Below are 20,849 nucleotides of genomic sequence, written 5' to 3' on the forward strand. Positions count from 1 at the left end.
TCACACCAGTTTTGAAGATTCTGCTGGAAGAGACGGGGGGATTCAGGTTCCATTTCCAGTTTGTGGGTTTCCCCTCATTGACAGTTACAGGCTTGGCATTTCTAGGAACGGCGCTGTTGGACGATGTCGATCTTTACGATTAGTGGCTCGATAAGGCTGAGATGATTGAATTCTACGATTGAATTCTAATTCGAACAAAAAGACTGAAGATTCTATTCAAATAAAAAGTAAAAGAGAAACCATAACCCTCCTTGGCGTTATTAGCACCACACTAACCAAGAGAGTTATGGAACCCTTATTGGTAGTTTATTTTACTTTGACCTATATAAAAGAGAGAGAACACAGTGAATCTTTCAATTCGATGCCATATCTATGTTGTACACGCTATGACCTTACATCTTTATCCGACACAATCCCCGCTAAACTACTGTCTACTACCCTATATACTTTTATATAGATCTTATTTAATAATTTAGAATTTGGTAGTTCGTCTTGGTAAAAAACCCACTTTCTATGTCTCCGTGAGAGTCTTCTTATAGCTGCTCAATCAACAATAAAGCTTGCTTCAATTTCCCAGCGACAACAGAGTGTCCGTTTCGTGTTGCTGCTTTGATTGCCGTTTCCATCATCTCTCCGGGTGCAGGGGCGTCGAAATTCACCTGATCTGTGAGTAGCACGTTCACCATTTCAAAGTGGCCACGCTCCGCTGCTGCCTGCAATGCTCTTCCTCTGTCGTATCCGGACGCAGGCACCGCGACTTCGGCCCGGGCTGCGAGGAGCCTCTCCCCAATTTTCCAGTAGCCGCCTATGACTGCTAATTGGAAAGCTCTTGCCCCCCAGACTTCCCAGGACACACTTCTCTTAACATTTGCCCGAGCTTCGAGTAGTCGTTCCACTATTTCCAAGTGACCACCCTCCACTGCTACCTCAAGAGCCGAGGATATTGTTTCTTGATATCCAAAATCCGCCCCAGCTGCGAGTGGTTTCTTTACTGTTTCCAAGTGACCGTGTGCCGCTGCTCCTTGGAGTGCTGTTTCTCCGATCATCCTATGTGCAGGAATATGATGAACCGCCTGGGCTGCTAACAGTCGCTCTAATATTTTCAAATGGCCTCTCTTTGCAGCGGCTAGAAGTGCTATGCCTCCCTTGTCATGTGTCCCAAATGAGTTGATTTCCTCGGCCGCCATAAGCAACCGCTCGACAATCTTCAGATGGCCACCAGCTGCTGCTAAATGTAGACATGTTTTGCCGCGTGAAGAAATCGGTCTAGCAAAATCGGCTTTCTCGCTCAGTAATCGCTCCACAATTTTGAGATGGCCGCCACCTGCTGCAGCTTCTAGCACCGAACAGTCGTCAAGAATAGTATTCACGTCGGCTCCAGCTCGAATTGAAAGATTCAATGAAAAGATGCAACCTGATTGAGCAGCAAAAAACACCCCATATTTCAAGACCTCAAGGGAACTTCCTCTTGCAACGATCAAGTGCGTAAAGCGAAAGCGATATTTCATAGGGGAGCCCTTCAAGATTTCACACATCGCTTCCTCTGTGAGACTGTGAGGTTGACGTTGCATAATGTAGACCAACAGCGTAAGATGCCCGGAACTAATCATTGCCTGAACTGAGGTTGAATTGTGGCTTTGTTCTTTTTGGTCCCGCTGCATGGGCTCCCATGGTTTTTGTGCCGATATATCATCGTCTTCCATGCATCGGCAGAAGAGCTTCCATATCTTCTGGTGCACTACAGGATTTATGAGCGTTGTGTGGTAGATCCAATTTGTCTCGGCATATTCATGGAACTGGAATTCATTGTGTTGTACCGGGATCTGACCGGGGGATTTGAACTCATTGCGAAGCGCTTCAATTTTGTTTTCAAGTTCTCGAGCACTAATGCCCTGCAGCTGATGACGACGAGACAGCAGTTTCAGTGCTATTTGGTTGGTCGCACCATTATGACTATGTATGCGCGAGAGACCAAGCTGAATCGGGTTTAGTCGAGTATTGGAGCTTTTGTCGGCTCTCGTCAACTGACGCTTGAAGTCGGAAAAATCCAGGTAGGTCATGCAGAGAAACCCGAGATGTCGATCGAGTTTTTCTACGTCGAATTCTCTTAAGTGTGCGCTGTTGGTGGTAAACAGGTATTGCTTGACACTTTGGTGAACGTAATGGACAGTGTCTTCTTCTTCGTCAATATACACCAAGCCGCAACAGTCGCTGAAAACGTGATTCATATCGCTGGGGAATTTCCCATGTTCGATGGACTCTTGTCCGGGAGAAAGACTCAGCGCTTCTCGATACTCCATGACAGTCAAAGGTTTTTTGAAGACACCGCAGTATTGCAACACCTTGATCGCGTTGTTATTAGTCTGTCGATCGTAAATCCGAGATATCCTGCGATCAAATATTTCCAACAAGCCACGTGGAAGATTGTTGAGGGCATTTATGATGTCGTTGTCGCAACTTTGGGCGCAGAGGTCTTCGATGAACAAACGAGTCCAGAGAAACCTGTTTAATTTTCCTGTGAGCAATGGCATATGTTATCATTTGTGGAGGGCGGCGAAAACAATATATATCAAAAAAAACTGTTTGTGGCCGTAATCTATGGAAAATTTCAAGGGGAACTAAAGAAGAAATTGGAAATTGGAATTGAATGCTTCATCACTTACATGCCATTGGATCCCTCCCGTAATGCCGTGGAGATCCTGATTATTAGACCAGGATCCCCTAATTTCAGATCTTCTTCCTCGAGACAGCGACCGAGGGTAGTCGAAATATAGTGATCTATGTCCCGCTCGACGTTTACACCCGTGATTGGGATAGTGAAGTCAGGTCTGAAAACCCCGAAAAGCTTCTCTTCAAGCTCGTACCGACCGGCGCAGATCAGCTTGAATCTTTTCTCACGGCTTTTACATAACCGAGCTAGTTCTGATGACACCTTTTTGATCTCGGCGCTATCAAATTCATCCAACCCGTCGAGAATCAAGAAATACTGCTTCTTACCCTCAAGGTATGAAAGAAGCAAGTCGATAACATCTTCTGTGTCCAGACAGCCGCTGGTATCCTCGAGCTCTCGGAGCTTGGCATTGTCTTCAAGATCAATTTGCGAATCTAGCAATTGACGGGCGATTGTTCCAAACAGGCTTCTGGCCGATAGGGATGCCGTTTCCTCGGCACAGCAGATGTTGTATGAGATAACATCATTGGGCTCCCGTGATCTGTATAGATATGCCACTATATTGGACATAAGTGTCGTCTTTCCCACACCCATTTTACCTGGGCACCAGAGAACGGCACTATCTTGAGAATCCTTCCACCGAAAGAAGGTGGTTTCCTGTTGAAGCCACTCTGCCGTAGAAGAAACGCGCTGCCTTAAAGCCTGCTTCCATGGCTTCACAAAATTGATGGTTGAGAGATTATCTTTGATGGTGGATCTCAATTTCGAGTTTTCTCTTTTCAACTTGTTCAGGCGCCATCCGTTGGCTTGTGTGTACTCCTTCTGACTTTGCTCATGGAAGTTCAATGCGCGCCGGCGGAAGTACCTGTTCCTTTGGGTTTCATAATGCAGAAGGTTCCTCATTTCCTCGATCGCCTGGTTCGCGGCTAATGTAATCTCTAGACGCACATGTTTTGCGGCTTGCTCGAGCTGAATTAGGAGTGATTGGAACTCGAATTCGAAAGGATTGAAAATAGACGATAAGATCTGGGAAAATGGAGCCCGCCGCGATATCTCCATTGTTCTAATGCAAATTCGAACAATGATAGCATAATAATTGCACAACTCGCGCTGGAGACCGGTGCATCCGGGGTAGAGCTGACCAAATTCCTGGTATTTTGGACAAGACTTGCCAATTGCCATGATCATGCTTGTAAGCTTGTCAAAATAGGACGAGATATTGCTTGCTGACAGGATAGCCACTTTTAAACCTCCCCAAATCAGACCGGCGATTTGAGGATTAGAGCTGACAAATGTGTCCACGATGGTAGTGAACTTCTGCGTCGATTCGAGAAAATTATACAGCTTTACTGCAACGCTTCTCTTTGTCTTAGTACTGTTATTGGCATCAATCTCCGCCACGAATGTAACAACACTAGAAATGTCTGGACTTTGGTTGCTCATATGAAACTCTTGCTTTTGCTCCTTCGTGAGGACACTCTCAAATGCCTCCAACGCTTGTGTAAGAGCTGCCGTGGGATCTGGTGTTCCGGGATGGCGGGAGAGAGGCACAAGTTCAGCCATGTCGGGCAATGAGCCTTATTTGGGCTATCTCAAACGTTCAAATACTTGATCGCTTGGAGATACGCAGTATATCCTCGTATGGTATGGGCGGACGTGATAGAGATTAAAAGAATCAAGGAGTTGGGAGTTATTCAGCGGCCTAGCATTCGGCATGGGGAAGCGATAGATTCGATTTGGTAACCTGCAAATATAAGGCAGGTCAAAAAGTCAGGGGTGGCTAACGTCGTCAGTATCGGTGAGAGGCAGCAGGCAGAAGGACACCTGATTGGCCCCTATGCGCGCCTGCAGATGCAACAAAATTCACAGCCTCAAAGCTGGCTCCAATGTTCAACCAATCATCTCGTTGAGACTTGCCATTGACGTGGCAGTGCACAAGAGTAAGCAGTTTGAATATTTGGTCGATGAGCTAGCTCTCCATACCATTAATAGATGCTGTCAACAAAAGAGAGTCACCATCTAGTAGTGCGTAGTGCGCCCGAGGGATATTCAGCACCATTATCTGCCTAATGATCGATCGTAAGGCTCCCAACTATCTTACTTAGCTTAACCTCCATTTATTCTGCGCGTTCTATAGTACCATGGGGGTCACTAAGAAATACCCGGCCTGTAAAAATAATTGACGAGAAGGTGTGGAACAACATTTTTGAAGACGGCGTCTTCGGCGCCGGGCCTTCGCTATTCGCTGTAGTCGGGGATGCCGTGAAGCCGTCCGTGAGACGGGTAGCTTGCCTATAAGGCGGACGAAGCCCTTGACTACCTTCTTCAGCTGACGCTTCGTCTCAAGGGCCCGTCTAGAGAATCAAGAAGTCCCGTGTTTGATGCCCTTGGTAGGTGTGGTTCGTGGTACTGGCTTGTGAAGAACCCAATGCGTGCAGAAGCAATGGCTCGAAGATGTCTTGATGCGGATTGGAATGATTATGTCTGTGGCGTAGCTGGTACGCAGTTCGAATGAGCTGCCGAGTCTTGTAAGTTGTTGGTCAACTTTAACAGATAGTTTTCTTTCCTTTCCCTGTACTTAGTATCTTGGTAATATGCACTCGTTCTCCTGAACTGAATTAATGGTATATCACTTCCTCTCAGACTCACTTTCAACTCACCTAAATATATGTTCAATCTAGGTAGAAATTAGGTAAACAAACATGGATGTTAAAGTTATTAGTCAACGCGCGAGCCTGGCTGATTGCAGTGGTATAAATACCCTTCCATCCTTAGGCTTGATCATCCTTCCTCTTCTCATTCACATCTCAGGATCAAGCTTCCTGGGGCTTACTACAAGAAATACGTTGTCTATAGGCTTCCTAGCCAGACCAGCTCAATCTTCTTTTCATTTATATCCCCAGGAGATGGGAGACCCTAGCAAGCCCAATACCTGGATAAAGGACGTTCATGATCTGCCAAACACCGTTAGTCTTGTTGGGATCATTTACGTCCTATACCTCGTCGGGCAGGTTGTGGTTAATTCTATGACTCACTTCCAGAAGCTGAAAGATACTTGCAGAGTAAGTTTAATTGATATCCCTCCCTATATTGAGAGCAGTTCGAAGGATATCACTCAGACCTGAATACTAATAGTCACTATAGGAAGACGGCGAAATATACCATGGATCCCGAGAGCATATGCTACGGGCTGGCATAGCTGAAGTCGCCGATATGCGGTCATTGAAGAATACGAGAGCGAAATGGCTGGATGCGAGCAAGGTAATTACTTTGCACTCGACGTCAAGGTCATGCCAATTTATGAGAAGGAAAAGAACATTTTCATGGCTTTCCTATATCAACCCAGTCACATGGGGTTCTTTGCTGCAGCTGGTGATTCGTCGTCGTCTGCACCGAGTTTGTCAAGTCCCACTTCCGATGGAGCTTCGCTCCGCGAGTTGACGGACTTACCCAGGTCATTACGGCTATCGGTCGAACCTTTGAACGCTCATCGGGGTCACCCGATGAGCTATCCTTTGGAGATGATGGCGGGCCGGATCGAAGGGCGGAAGTGAGTGATGCAGCAGAGACGGTCAGGCAAGTCCAATTCCTTCTGCGGTATGGTGATTATGCTGGCATGGTGTGGAATGTTCTACGTCGGATCTCGCGACTTTCCGACACGCCTCTGCCAGACTTTGTCGTCTCATTCGATACCGACCTCGACGTTGGTGGAGAAGACCAGGATGATGGAGCATTGCCAGGCGGGACCCCCGCAAACTCTGATGCCACTGTTAATCGCGATTGTACCTATGTCCGGCCCGATGGAAAGTCCAATCCAATGGAGGTGTGTTGTCTTGGACGAATCAAAGAAGGAGAATACTATCGGTACCTTAAATGGATCATATATGAAACTGAAGGTCAGTATTGCAAAAGCTAGAGTTGAGTATTATATTAATGGTATAATAGGACATTGACAACAAACCATTGACATCCGTTTCTTACAACCGTCCTCGCCGACGGTATTTGTACTTCTGTTTCGTACCTGAATGCAAAGAGCCGAGGAACCAGTGACGAAAAAGGTTAAAGCCACGCGTTATCGGCCCCCCGCCGGCGAGTAGCAATCGGTCAATACTGGTTAAATTAGCCCGTTGTTTTAGGATCGGAACTCCGATATGTACGACACTGCAAGCACTGGGTGTGGAATCGACGGCGATCAATCTACCCAACAACAGGGAGGAGATTCGAATCGACGAGCCTATGGTAAGGTCGGCAATCAAGGCGTCCGCGTTGCGGAATAAGCTCTGCCACAGCAGCAATCTTCGAGGTACCCCCCAGACATCACAGTGCAGTACGATGGAGACCTTTAGAATTTAGTGGCACTCGTCGAGACTCGTTCCTTCCCTTTCGAGGTCGTGAGTCATTCCCTTCCCCAAATCTCCGAAGCTGACTGTACGGACCATCATTGCGATTGGTCCCGGTCCAGCTTCAACCCCACAACCTTATTCCTGAACCAGACGGAACCGACCAATCACGATGGTTCCACCACGAAACGCAGCGATCGGCAAGGGTAAACCGCGACAGTGCTAGATCGACATGAGGAAGAACCGGTTGATCCCGAAACCTCAAACCCCACTGGTGTACAGGCCCTCGTTGAAAGTATCGAGCATGATGATGCCGGAGAAGGCCCTTTCAATGTTCGTGCGATCCTCGACGCAACTCCGAATGATGATTGAATTCTATATTCTAATTGAAAAGAATGAAGCTTCTATTCCGATTAGAGAATAAGAACAAAAAAAGTAAACAAACCCTCGACTCTGACGTTATTAGCACACTCTAACCAACTGAGCTATGGAACCCTTAACCTTTGATAAAATAGTTTCTTCTACTTAATCTATGTAAAAAGATAGAGAACAGACTCAGGTATAGCTTTCAGTTCTATATGCCATACCTATACTGTATGCGCTATAGCACCTTACAATCTTTATCCGACACAATTCGGTTGTCTACTATGGGATTTATATTGTTATGTCTTTTTTGGTGTCTTTTTTGGTATATCCTATACTGCTATTTGGAGCCTTTTGATACTACTATTATATAACTTTTTTATATAGAAAGAAAGAAGAAAAACTGGTCCAATACTATGGAGTTACCATGGAGCATATGCTTGTATATAGTATCTCTCTTAATGCGATATCACTTCCTCTTACTAGACTCACTCTAAACTTACTTCAACTCATCTAAATATATGTCCAATCTATTCGCTGAATATGGAACTACAGAATCGATAGGATAACCCCGTCTATATTCGCACTCAATGATAATGTAATACGGATTACTATACAATATAGAAACCAAGCAAACGAACATGGATATTCAAGTCATCAGTCAACGCGCGAGCCTGGTTGATTGCGGTGGTATAAATACCCGTCCACCCTCCACCCCTAGGCTTCTTCGGTCATCAGCTCTCATCCCTTGATCCTTCATCCTGTCATTCGTACCTTAGGATCAAGCATCTTAGGGCTCACACAAAAAATATGTTGACTATAGGCTTCCTAGCCAGACCATCTCAGTCTTCTTTTCATTTACACCCCAGGAGGCTTGATCCTTCTTCTTCTCATTCGCATCTCAGGATCAAGCCTCCTGGGGCGTAACTGCAACAGATCTATTTTCTGTGGCCAGTATTGGGTCTACTTGAGGCTTCTTAGCCGGACATCTCAGTCCTAATTCTACTTTCATATCGGTTGTTACGGCCTGAAGGATCGATGGGTCGTTCTTGCCTGTGTGGGAAGCAAACATTCCTTCCTACTAAGCGAGCATAAGCGAGTATATCTGCATTTGCATTGTTTGACACGAGACGCACAAAACCATCTCGGCTCCTCGTTGGTCTTTTCTTTTATTCTCCTTTGATTGTTCTTTAGAATGCACTCTTTGTTCAATAAGGTGCATAACCTCGCTTATCTCGTCGACACTGTCTGTGTCTGAGAGTCACCACCATTGTTTGCCCACAAAGGTTCCTGACAAATTCTTTCTTTCGCTTTCATCACCACCCATCTTCCTTTTTTATTCAACTCAACCATCGATACCTTCGTCTATTCGCATCTATCCTTGGACCAGCGTGGCTGCGTTTTAATCTTTGTTCCAACCTGACTACACACCAAAGGGACACCGTCCAGATATCAAGCGGAAACAAACATCGCTTTCTGGAATGACCACAACTATATGGTCTTGGATATGTGGCCATTGCAGGGCATGAGAACGAAATGGCTGGACGCGAGCAAGGCAATTAATTTGCAGTCGACGTCAAGGTCACGCCAATTTATGAGAGTGAAAACAACACTTTCATGGCTTTCCTGAATCTAACTCAACGCAACAAACCAATTGTCTTTGCGCGCACAGCATCGAAAATCCAAAAGTCACACTCATTGCCTTAGAAAATCTCGATCATTTGAATGGATAGATCAAGCCAGCTATTGGCACGTTTGTTCGACTCTTTCAGATATTGAATCGTCTCGCTCGCTAGCTTATCTTGATTCTAGCTAGCAGCACGAAAGGGCCGAGAGATATTTGAAAGACGCGGACAGATGTGCCAACAACTGGCTTGGTCTATCCGTTCAAACGATCTTGGCTTTCCAGGGCAATGAGTGTGACTTTGTGATTTTCGATGCGGCACGCGCCAAGACGGTTGGCTATAGCAAACTTCCGACGCTGGCATATTGCGCTAGCCTCTGGATTGTCTAATCTAACCATATGTCCTAAGAATCAATCCCGTTGCCCAAGTCCCAAGCTACATTCAGGGGACATGCAAGTTTGTGAGTTCGAAGCAGTTGAAAAACGACTCTCAAAAAACTAGAAAGTCAGTCGTTTCCGGATATTCCTCGGGATACACGTGCTTATCGTATGCCCAGTTGCGTGCTACTCGACTCGTCGGGTTCTGCGCATGGAAGGAACGGAGCATGGACCGCACTTTCATACAGAAGGAACCGTTCCCTCCATACTGGAACACTCATTTGCATGGTTTGGCAAGAACGCCTACAAAGCTATGCAATCGGGACGCAAGTAACATTACTATTCATGTGTTAAATCTTGCTCTTTCTACTACCGGTAGTCAGTCTGCTCCTGGTGAGCCTTCTCACGGGTAGGCGTCCTAAGTTCGGCACTGCTGCATTGGGTCAGAAGTGACAAAATCGACATGACCGATGAACCTCCATTTTCTACTGTATCTCTATCTCTAGAATTGAATCAACTTGTCTACCATATACATACTCTAAGTGCAGTTATTTGATACACAAGTATATGCCCCATGGCAACTCTAACTAATGAAGGTTATGCCGATGGCATAGCATACTTAGTCGCCCGTCTACGTAGCATTATTCCAACCTTGGAAGTGTTTCCATTGCAATAGATAAGACTGCATACTTGTATGGATAAAATCAAAGTTCAACTCCAGCAACTATGCTCAACCACCACCAGCCCACAACCCCAACCCCCACTAGCTCTCCCCAAAGGCACTTTGCACAGATCCATACCTAGAAAAGTCAGTATAATTCATAAATCAAATCCACCCACAAAACTCACCCTTGAGGACACTGGCTACCCAACGCAACACTACCACTACGCATGTAGCAGACCTTAGCCTCCTGACACGCGGCAGTAGTGCACGTAGGACTCTTAACACTCTTCTTCCCTTGGTAAGTATTATGCAAACTAACCAGCTCCACATCCTTCTCCATAGCCTCAGTAACCCGATGCCAGAAAGTCGCATTCAACGGTGCGTCCTCATCCCACGCAGCTGCGGATCCGTACGCCTCACGGGTAGAATATTCAATCTCAAATGTCGGACCCGTGTGCTCCAGAGCCGGGAATTCAGACACATTGCTGTAGAAGGTGTATGCCTCGTAGATGTTAAAGTCGCCTGTATCGACTTCGTAGAGACGGAATCCGCTGTTGAGGTTTGTCAGGGGTGTTATGCTAGGCATGATCCAGCCGGTGGTGAGGGCGTTATCGGCATTCTGCGCAGTCCCGTTGTTGGCGTAGTATACCATGAACTGGTCTTCGTGGGTGTGTCCGAAGAAGATGTTGGCGATTACGTGTGGCGAGTAGCGGTCTACGATCTGGTAGAATAGATCGGTTGGGTTGGGGAGGGGGTTGGTTCCGTCCCAGCCGCTGAGGACGTGGCCGATTATCCAGACGCGCTCGCCGGCGTCTTCGGCTTTTTGTAGTTCTTCGATCATCCAGGAGAATACGCCTGAGTTGTCCGGGTTGGTGGTGTTGATGAATGTTAGGAAGTTGGTTCGGTACCAGAAGTCTGGGAGAGTGAGCGGGTGAATACTAAATATGGGATGGCAACATACCTGTGTTGAATGCGAGAATGCGCAGTCCGTAGTGCGTCTTCACGGAGTATCCGCCATAATGCGTTCTCGCTTCATCGGCGGTCTCACGGCTAATCCAGCCTTCATGGCGCCACAGTCCAGCCAGGTGCTCATAGTTCCAGCTTTGTTGTTCTCCCAGACGGCCAGGGAGGTTGTGAGGAGAGTCGATATTTGCAGGACTGGTGTCGTGATTTCCAAGTGCCGCAAAGACAGGACCAGAGAGATAGTGCTTGAACATATCGTTAATACTAGTCTCTGTATACTGGGTCAATGCCTTGGAGATCTGGGATGCCGGATCATGCGATACCAGGTCGCCAGTATAAAGCGTCCATGCAAGATGCTCGTCGTGTTTTCCTTTGCCAGTTCCAGTCAGAGGACCAACAGCTTGCAGAGCAGCAAGACCCAAGTCATATGGGGTATCGCACATGAAAGAGCCATACGAAGAGGCAGAAAGCAGCGGGCTGCCTTCGGAAAGGTCGTTGGAGTTGTCGCTCCTACAGCAGAGGCTAGACGTGCAGTTTGCTTCAGAACTAACGGCATACCGGGCATCGAGATGGAAGTCTGACAGATGCAGTACCTTGACCCGCTCGCCACTTGCCTTGGGAACCTGGGCATCTGCAGGCTTGGGCTTGGGGAAAAGCTTGGTCGTGTCAAGCGGGCTGGTAGTTGGCGCACTACAAAACTTGCTGCTGAGAGAATGGCAGATGTATTCACCATCCAATCCTTCTACATCGGCGTATGCCAGCACCTGCGTCCAGATAGCACCAAAGGTGTTTGTGGCGAAATCTTGCTCGCACGTCTCATTGGCATGGAAGGCAAAAGCCTTGCACAGGCTGACCATGGCGTTCGGGACAAAGGTCGGGGCATGCAATGCTGCAGGCTTCGCTGCGGCTAGAGCGTTCTTGCATTTGGTGCAATTGTCTTCTGAACTCGACTTGATGATGTTGGTCACATTGGATAGTGCTTCTTGAAACAGCCTATACCTCTTTTTGGCAGACATGTGAGTTCGCGGCATAGGAAAGTAGACCTCATCTTGATTGTCTGGGATGTTGTCGGGATCAGTCAACTCATAGGGAAAGGTGAGGTCCAACACAGGATCGTAGATAATCGGCTGGGGTTGTTGGGTTGGCTGGGCCGGGGAAACATAGTAGGATCTTGCATTCACATTAGCATATGTGCCTAAGCTACCAGACTATCAGTAATCATACGAGAATACAGAGGTCGGAAACCCAGCAGCAGCCACATAGGACGCGTCACCAGGGAGTGAGACAGCAGCAGCAAGGTTCAAGATCAGAGATGTAGTCCCCAGCAAGGCCAGGGCCATCTTGGATAGACAGTGCGCCATTACTGCAGGCGAATGAAATACAGCAGAGAAGAATGAGAGATAAGCAAAGAGGAAAAGAGGTATTTACATATTTACATACTTATGTACTGTTGCGCAACATAATCGCAGGTCCGATGCACGTGGTGGTCTATACCTATGGGATTCATCCGTCGCCTTTCCCGTGGCGCAGAGATCTACACGGCATTGCTTGATTCATCTTAGTTCCTGGATGTGGAATTCCTCTGATTTCTCTTTTTTGTACCTAAGCCCTCATGTAGTATACTAGCTAGATGCTAGGCAGTCGAAGCTTTACTATGTTCAATTGCAAGTCAATTGCATATTGTACAAATATTAAATTGGTTTGAGTCTGAACACGCTATTTAGGATCTAAAGTCTGGGTGGATACGGCAGTTTTGGGCCGCGCCAACCGTCGGGTTAACCAGCTGCCATGAATCTCAATGTTTCTTGTTAATATATGGGAATGGATTGCTATGATACGGGGTTAATATAATCAGATCCTAATAAAAGACTGATTCTCTACTATACACCGACAGGAGCGGAATTGAAGGTAGGATCGGAGCAGCATCGTCGGTCTCAATGACTTTCGTTATACAGTATAGCTACCCTCTCCCACGCCTTCGCTGAGTCAATCCCTCAGGGCGCTTCCGAAAAAATTCCCTAGGAATGAAATTTCCATCTTCATCCTGCGCCGTCCCATCGCCCTCATCATAGACAGGAATCCACCCATCCGGGGCATTCGGACACAGCTCGCACATATGATCGAATTGGAGATTCAAATAGAGAGGCCACAACGCCCAGACCAGCACCCTCATATATCCACAATCAGAAGGCGAATCATACCTCTTTCCGGGGTCATACCGTCCATCAACGACCCCAACAAACCCGTCGTCAGGGTCATCAGTCGCAACAAGCGAGTTCAACGATCTCTCATCAATCACAAGACGGACAGCAAAGCGAGATTCCTCGCAGTGTTCTTCCTGCTTAATCTCACGCAGATACTGAGCGAAATGGCCGCGAACTTGCTCGATACCGGCACCGTCCCAACGACTCGAGTCGGAGATGATCACGTCCTTGTGGGACTCTTCTATCAGATGCTCGGGGCGAGGGTCATCCCCATAGTTCAATTCACCCTTTATCCATGTAGTCATCACGCGGGTTAGCTTTTCCATGGCGATCGGCCACAATTTCTCAGACTCGGGCGTGTAGACTGTTCGATAGATGATATATCCCCAAGGAAAATGGCATGGGAATCGTTGGGTTAGGAATCGATGGGTAATGCGATCTGCCGTGTTTCTGTAGCATGGCTCTTCCTTCCACTTTGCCATGGCCTTTTCGGTGAAGTCTGGATGGTGCCAGCGTTGTGGCCAGACCGGGTGATGGTAGTGTTTGTTATAATCTACTTCCGAGGCCTGGTCGATGGGGTTGACCGAGGCAGATTCAGATAGGGACGGAGTTGAATTCATCTGTGGGAAGTGACACAAAATAAGCGAAAAGAGGGAGAGAAGACAGGTAGTAAATTATAGGAGCACCACTTTGACAAGGATAGGACCAAGGGAGAGGAGGTTCACGCGCGGGTATTGATGGAGAAGACCTGAAAAAGACCTGAGAAGGTTTAAATAGGAGATGGATATATTTGTTTGAATATACTTAGGCCTACTCATCGACCAATAATATAAAGTCTTATGATTAATCCAAATAGTGTAAACGTAAACAATGTAGTCTTATAAACTACATGGAGATAGTTATAGAGATGCCGGGATTTGTATGGGCCCAAAGGCTTCGCGCAAGGGACTCAAAACCCTGCCGTAGGTGGAAGTGGACTTTCGTACGTAAGAGGAAAGTGAGGTTGACAACCCTAGTATAATTATATTATTTCGAGCCCAGTGGCTTCCTATCTAGCATAAACTCATTGAGTGGCCAGTCTCTCATGGACTTTTTCTTTAGATACATGAAAACAATGGTATCCCAATTCCAAATCCCACCAATCATGCCGCGAAGGCTTAACGTCCAAGCTGTTCTGTGTGACCACTATGATATAGGGCCAGCGACTGAAGATGCATGCACGGAACCCGATAGCGAGCGGTGGGAAGCGGGTCAACTCCCAGATGATAGATTAATGGTGTATCCGTGCGGGAGAGCAGCAATAGTCCGATTGGCTCGAGCAGACTGATACAATCTGTCGTGCTCATATAGGACATCAATAGGAAGAACACTACCCTGTTGGCATTCCCAAGGAATTGGGGGAAGCAGAGGATGCAGATGGCGATCAGCGGATCAGTAACACCCAGAGAAGAGTCGTGGGTGTGAGAAGTTGAGAGCCAGACAGGTTGCGTGCTGTTGAGCGCAGGCTGGTGATAGGATCCTGGAGGCGGGGTGCTCGAAGCCTGTTGAGCTTGTTGACTTTTGGATGTCGGAGGTGATGGACTCAATTCGGCGATGAAGAGTAATTAGTGATTCCAAAGCGAGCGACAAGTATCAATTGTAATGCCATGTCGCTGTACAGCATAGATTGGATTGCCACATTTCTTCGCGGGCGTTGAATCAACTTTGCGCTTGTTCATCAGAACTTGCTAAGGACGGCACCGCGGGCACAGATAGATAAATTGCACGCTGATGTATTCGCCGTGACAGTCATGGAATGCACTGCCAAAGAAAATGGTTGCCTGGAATCTTGCTCGGACTGCATTTTTGTCGGAACACCATGGCCTGGCGAGCATGGACAAAGACTGCAATTTAATTATCGAGAGCGCCAGAGATCAACGGCGTAGTGTCACCCGCCCAGAAAGAGAAAAGAAAAGACCCGAGGCCGATCTTCAGATCGACTCCACGGCCAGTCTAATCATGGGAGCCACTGGACGATCCACTGGAAGGGGCCTGTACACAGACGAGTTCAACCATAATATCGTTTGGGTTGTCTGGCGGTGCACTATTATAAGAAGGAGCGCGACTGATGATGCCCACAGCCACCTGGGAAGCCTGCTTGTGGGCGCTCATGTGATCGAGATACCAGACCTGCCAAGGCCAAGCGCCCGAGCCAGGTGGCATGATAGTAACGTTCTGACCGGGGACTCGTTCCCTGGCGAAATCTAGAAAAGTTAGAACATAACGCTAGGCAGAAAATTAATCGACATACTTTGGACCGGAATAGCGGCGACGTCGAGAGTGGGCGGCGGGCACGAAGTCAGCGTCGGCGGCTGGATCAACATGTTGTTGAGAACGGCCTCGAGAGGTTTGGAATAGTATTCGCCCGACACGGCAAGAAGATATATAGCATTCTGCAGGGCGGTTTTCAGATCACGGGAACAATCAGCGCCCCAGATACCGTCGCAGCCATTGTTCGCGCCAGAAGGGGTGCCGGTCAGATTGCCGATCCTGAGACCGATTTCGGATGTGCGATTTGAGTCGACAGCACTGAGGTTGATATTATTATTTTGATATCCCAGCCAAAACGCCGTCTTGGTCATGGGGCCTTCGCCCTTGCCGGAGGAACTGGCATCAAAGCCGTAGTAGAGCGTGACGGGGTCCGGGAATAAAGGTTTGAGGTCGAAGCGGATTGCGGTCTGAGCGAGGGAGTCGATACAGCCATTATTCCAGAACGAGCAGAACTGAGCGGAGACCGATTGTAGTAACACCAACAGGGCTAGAGATAGGCTCAGGTGGAAAGCCATGTCCAGGATATATGTCCAGCGAGAGTGACCGCGGAGGCCCTCAAAGTCAGGATAATCGAGAGCAGAGGTAGGGCAAGGTCATTACGGGGAAAGGAGGTAATAAAGGGTGGGAGATTAACTGATAAAAGGCCGTCAACGGAAGCCAGGGAAACGGGTCCCCGCAATACCTACTAGGGTCTGAAGAGAATGAGGCTAGTGCCAGTGGAAAGCCCCCCAAAAAAGGGTCTGATTGTTATTTCGGGGTCCTAGGGAGAACGAACAATTGGCGCTGCCGGTCGAACTTGGGAAAAAGAAAGGAAAAGAAAGTGCCGAGCCCTTGCCAAGGAGAAAACCAAATATACAGATTGTTGCGACTTGTATGTATTATTTCAGGTTTCTCGCATTCTTGTGAGAGCGATGTGATGGGGGATAACTCGGGTACCTGCTGGGTACCTGGGAGGTACCTGCTGCACCCTGTGGGTTTAGGGGACCAACAAGTCTCCTGGATGTACCCCCTTGATTGGAAAGGGAATCTTATTTTCAGCGCTAAACCAGAAGTCCCCGCATTGCTGTCCCAAAGAGGAAGTTATTGGTATCGATCAGCCACAGGGTAAAGCAGGGTCCAGCCACTTAGATGCGACCGATGCCTCACACTTGGCACTGCGGTGTATTGGTATTGTATTGGTATTCTATCGATCCTTTCCTTTTCTGCGTTTAAGGTCAGATCTCCCGGATTTGCATGACCTCATGTTCATTCCAGACGTTTGAATTGCTAGCAAGGGTATTCTGTACTTTGACAATAATAATAACACAACACCCAATCCATACCCGGATGAGATCTGTGCGATATGCACGTCGTGATGCATACCAGATATGTATGATCCTTGCCTGTGCTCCGATAGGCTCGACGGTGATAGCTCCTCTGACGTAAGAAAAAAGCCTGAAATAATTGGCACTCGCTGCGTCATTTGGTTTCAACGTCTGAAACACTCTCTCATTGGACGTTGCGATCTCGGGTTCGCATGTTTTCAGCCAGAGGGTTCTTGGCTGACTCGGCTGTGTTATCGCGAGACACCGGAGTCCACTTAATCCAGTAATCCTCCGTATTCACGTTACTCCGTGCTCGGGGAGAAATCCCTCGGAAACAAGATTAATTGGAATGCCGGCTTACCTTCTAACTTTCAGGTATGTATGGAGTACCAACATTCTGGGCATGGAATATTCGAAAATTCGATACATAGGAAAGATAACTGATTTTGGATTTTGAGTAGGGACCTAGAATAGGAAAGGACAGACTTTTCAACCAACAAGCCGAGCGTATATTAGGCTAGGGAGTCCAAAACAATACTTCTCGAATGTCACACATTTCACAGCCTGCAATTCATCGAACTCAGTCCGCGTGATCTAGCCTGTCATCGGCGGAGTTAAGCCACAGGTATCTCTCGACGTCGGCGCTTTGTGCCTTTTTAAATTGTCAAGTGGGTCATTCATTTGCGAGTGAGACTGAGTGCCGGGCACGCCGTACTTGTCGATGGCCTTAAGAGGCAAGAGGTGTGGCATGTCAACAATGCGCGTTGTCGGTCATCCTGTCTTGCAGCTTGATCTCCATACTATACTAAACAAACATGAATTGACGGTAAACGAAAGGCGATTGAAACTTTCTTCTGTTAGAAATTAGAAGGCCCGTTGTGTAGGTACATATACATACTTCAACACTTTTGGCTTCAGGTCGTATCCCCGAAGCAAGTCGCGGTGTGGTCGCATGGACCATAAGACCGTTCGGCGAAAGTGGTATTATTGACGAATCGGAAGCGACACACTCGATGACCACCAGTTCGCCAAGCTCCATAGAATATCACACCGGCAGGGGCGAGAAAAAAAATCCAAAAATCCAAGAACACAAAGATAGAAAATTGATGCATATTGTACAATGAACCAAATGAGCGTTAACATGCTCCCCTTAACATAATGTACATCCCCGAGGCTTTGCCCCATGCAAACAGTTAGACATATACAAATTCGAAGATCAACAATCAAAATTGGAGGGAGAGTTTCGATCACATCCCCACGCCAGAACTCCACGCTTGAAACCAGAATGCAATGATTGGTAGATTACCCAAAACCTGACAGTCCAAATCAGAAATGGACGTCAATCATTTGTCGTTCTCAATGGAACGATCCTTGCCGTGCAGCCAGACACGCTTCCAGGGACCGTCAGGTCCGAAAGCTGCCTCTCGGTCTTGGCGCATGCCTTCCAGGACACCAACAACACCGCCACTGCGCAGACGCTCAAGGACAATGTGCATGCCCTGCTTGCTCTTCAATACGGCCTCCTTAGTCCGACTCACACCGATGAGCTCAATAGTCCGCTGGATGCCGGCAGTGGAAAAGGACGCGAAGAATCCCTTGCGAGGCTCTTCCTCTTCATGGTCCCCAGTGTCCTGCTTCTTCTTCCCGAGCAGCTTGCCCTGACCGAGTCGGGAGCGGAAGGTAACCGTAGTCTTGACATGAGTCTGTTCGCTTTTGTCGAGACCATCGAGGGCCAGGCGGTCTTCCTGGGACAGGAGTCGCTTGTAGCATTGCTTCTCGACCACGCTCAGGATGCCCGTCCACTCCATGTTGCGGGACTCGGTCTCCATCCACCCCTCCTTGGCGTCAACAGTGGTCTTCTCGAGGATATAGCTCTGGCCGGAACTGTCTGAGCCGCCCATGCCTTTTGGCAGAAGCTTTAGAATTCCAGAGGGGATCTTGGACTTTTTGAGGTGTAGTCGGATGGTGTGCAGACGCTCGGTCTTGGGGTCGACGTATCGGTCAATGACATCGGTGGTGAGGACATGGCGGGAATAAGGGTTAGGATAGCGGAGGAAGTAGGCGAGGGACACGGCGGGGAAGGAGTAGTCGTAGGTGAAATTGTTTTCGAAAAACTTCATGATGGCATTCGGTGATTCATGTAGATGGATTGAGGAGAAAGAGCAAGGAGTCGTCTGATCCAGCACTTTTTGCCTGGGCGAGCAAAGGTAGAAGTGGGGATCCAAGGGGATTAATAGTTATTCCGGGGAATCAGATGCTAAAGATCACATGCATCTCACGTGGTCCGGGGATTAGGCCTATCATCGGCCCGCAATAGCTAAACGATGTAGACCACTCTTTTTGTCCAATTGAAGCCAAGCTGATCAATTGACTCTAAGATAAATATGAATACGGAAGGAGGATTCTGCATAAGTATGGATCCAATACAGTCAAGTCCGACACAGATTCTATACTCCATGTACATAAAGGAGGTCACGCGCCCTCTGAAATCAACATCCAATCACCCAAAGTAGCGGTCAAGAACAAACTAGAACCCAACTTATGATACTACGAGCTATGACGGGCTATCAACGAGGCTTCTCAAGATCCATACATGAACAGTAGAGAGACACACCAAACAGGAAACCGGGTTAGGCTCTCGGATAGACACGTTTCCGCGCAATCTCACGTGATATCAATGTTTCACCCGTTACCCGGATGTGTATTGCAAGCCCCTTTATAGGCCAACACATCCCAGGCTAGGCAGAGGCTTAAATCGCGAATCGAATTCGAGGCTCATTCAATACAACGCAGAAATGGTCCAGTTTCATGATTGATCTTCATCCTCTACCTTTATAAACATGCATACAACTACCGATCCCGTCCAGACTATGGAGACTCGTATCCGTATCAACATTACCGCTCGGCAACGCCAACTGCCATGAGTGGTCCGATGTCCTCAAGGCAAACCGTACCCCAGAAAAGGCGCCCTCCCGAGCCGACTCTCGAGGTCAAAAGTGGACTCCACCGTGTCCAATATGAACGGAGAACGGGTAGAAGGCCTCCCGTCGCCAAAATGGACAAATATTTAAACGAGGTCTTCAATCTCACTCGAGATTCACTCACTTTTATTCCTATCTATCATAGTCCTCCCTCACAATGTCCGAACAAATCCTCGCAGGAAAGACATGCCTCGTCACCGGTGGCGGCGGCGGCCTAGGCAAAGCAATCGCAACGCACTTCCTCGAAGCCGGCGCCAACGTCGTAATCTGCGATGTGAACGAGGAACGTCTGCAAGCGACCTCAGCCGAACTCTCCCCCAAGGGTCCCCTGAAGGCCATCAAGACGGATATCACCCAGACCAGCGAAGTGGAGAGCCTGTTTGAGACGCTGATTGGCGAATACGGCAAAATCGACGTCCTCGTCAACAACGCCGGCATCATGGACCACTTCGACCCGATCGGCGATCTGGACATGGAGCTTTGGGATCGCGTCTTGGCGATTAATCTCACTGCCCCGGCTCTGCTGAGCAAATTGGCTGTTCGGAACATGCTGGCGCAGCCGAAGCCGGATGGGCGCATTATTAATATTGTTTCTGTTGCTGGGAAGGCTGGATGGGCTAGTGGTATGCTCTGAGGTCTCTACTGGATGATGATCTGAGATTGACTTTATTTAGGTGCTGCCTACACGGCTAGCAAGCACGGTCTGGTCGGATTGACCAAGAGCACGGCTGCGTACTATGGCAACAAGGGCATCAAGTGCAATGCTTTGATGATGGGCGGCATGGAAACCAACATCGCGGATGCGTTTAGCAAGGGAATGCATATGGGGGGCTATGAGAAGATGATCGGTGTCCTCAATGCCATCCAAGCTCCTCCCGTCGACGTGAATGAGGTTGCAGGGTTCTGTGTGAACATGACATATGGAAAGGGCGCCGGCCAGATCAACGGCGCGACCATCGCTATTGATAACGGCTGGACTTCCATCGTCGGGTAGACTACGACTATATAGGCATGTTCTTCTCCTAATAGTGTATATATGACATACAT

The 20,849-nt window shown here is 48.0% G+C and overlaps 7 protein-coding genes across 7 annotated transcripts; 2 read left to right on the forward strand and 5 right to left on the reverse strand.

Moving 5' to 3' along the window:
* Positions 1-533: 533 nt before the first annotated feature.
* LCP9604111_411 (uncharacterized protein) lies at positions 534-4,234 on the reverse strand (the record flags this gene model as incomplete). Its single annotated transcript, XM_039068726.1, has 2 exons — positions 534-2,502; positions 2,664-4,234. 2 exons carry the CDS (start codon positions 4,232-4,234, stop codon positions 534-536), a joined length of 3,540 nt encoding a protein of 1,179 aa, XP_038932959.1.
* Positions 4,235-5,577: 1,343 nt separating this feature from the next.
* On the forward strand, positions 5,578-7,540 carry LCP9604111_412 (uncharacterized protein; the record flags this gene model as incomplete). Its single annotated transcript, XM_039068727.1, has 5 exons — positions 5,578-5,733; positions 5,816-5,932; positions 6,041-6,067; positions 6,126-6,567; positions 7,527-7,540. 5 exons carry the CDS (start codon positions 5,578-5,580, stop codon positions 7,538-7,540), a joined length of 756 nt encoding a protein of 251 aa, XP_038932960.1.
* Positions 7,541-10,139: 2,599 nt separating this feature from the next.
* On the reverse strand, positions 10,140-12,364 carry LCP9604111_414 (PPN1 endopolyphosphatase family protein; the record flags this gene model as incomplete). Its single annotated transcript, XM_039068729.1, has 4 exons — positions 10,140-10,176; positions 10,226-10,955; positions 11,002-12,173; positions 12,228-12,364. 4 exons carry the CDS (start codon positions 12,362-12,364, stop codon positions 10,140-10,142), a joined length of 2,076 nt encoding a protein of 691 aa, XP_038932962.1.
* A 599-nt stretch (positions 12,365-12,963) lies between these two features.
* Positions 12,964-13,827, reverse strand: LCP9604111_415 (uncharacterized protein; the record flags this gene model as incomplete). Its single annotated transcript, XM_039068730.1, has 1 exon — positions 12,964-13,827. One exon carries the CDS (start codon positions 13,825-13,827, stop codon positions 12,964-12,966), a length of 864 nt encoding a protein of 287 aa, XP_038932963.1.
* Positions 13,828-15,199: 1,372 nt separating this feature from the next.
* On the reverse strand, positions 15,200-16,032 carry LCP9604111_416 (uncharacterized protein; the record flags this gene model as incomplete). The annotated part of the gene is made up of 2 exons (XM_039068731.1): positions 15,200-15,450; positions 15,498-16,032. 2 exons carry the CDS (start codon positions 16,030-16,032, stop codon positions 15,200-15,202), a joined length of 786 nt encoding a protein of 261 aa, XP_038932964.1.
* Positions 16,033-18,164: 2,132 nt separating this feature from the next.
* Positions 18,165-18,941, reverse strand: LCP9604111_417 (MSF1 domain protein; the record flags this gene model as incomplete). Its single annotated transcript, XM_039068732.1, has 1 exon — positions 18,165-18,941. One exon carries the CDS (start codon positions 18,939-18,941, stop codon positions 18,165-18,167), a length of 777 nt encoding a protein of 258 aa, XP_038932965.1.
* A 1,018-nt stretch (positions 18,942-19,959) lies between these two features.
* Positions 19,960-20,796, forward strand: LCP9604111_418 (SDR family NAD(P)-dependent oxidoreductase; the record flags this gene model as incomplete). The annotated part of the gene is made up of 2 exons (XM_039068733.1): positions 19,960-20,425; positions 20,477-20,796. 2 exons carry the CDS (start codon positions 19,960-19,962, stop codon positions 20,794-20,796), a joined length of 786 nt encoding a protein of 261 aa, XP_038932966.1.
* Positions 20,797-20,849: the final 53 nt, after the last annotated feature.

Source organism: Penicillium roqueforti (genome assembly GCF_015533775.1).
Source record: "Penicillium roqueforti strain LCP96 04111 chromosome Unknown scaffold_01, whole genome shotgun sequence".
Lineage (NCBI taxonomy): Eukaryota > Fungi > Ascomycota > Eurotiomycetes > Eurotiales > Aspergillaceae > Penicillium > Penicillium roqueforti.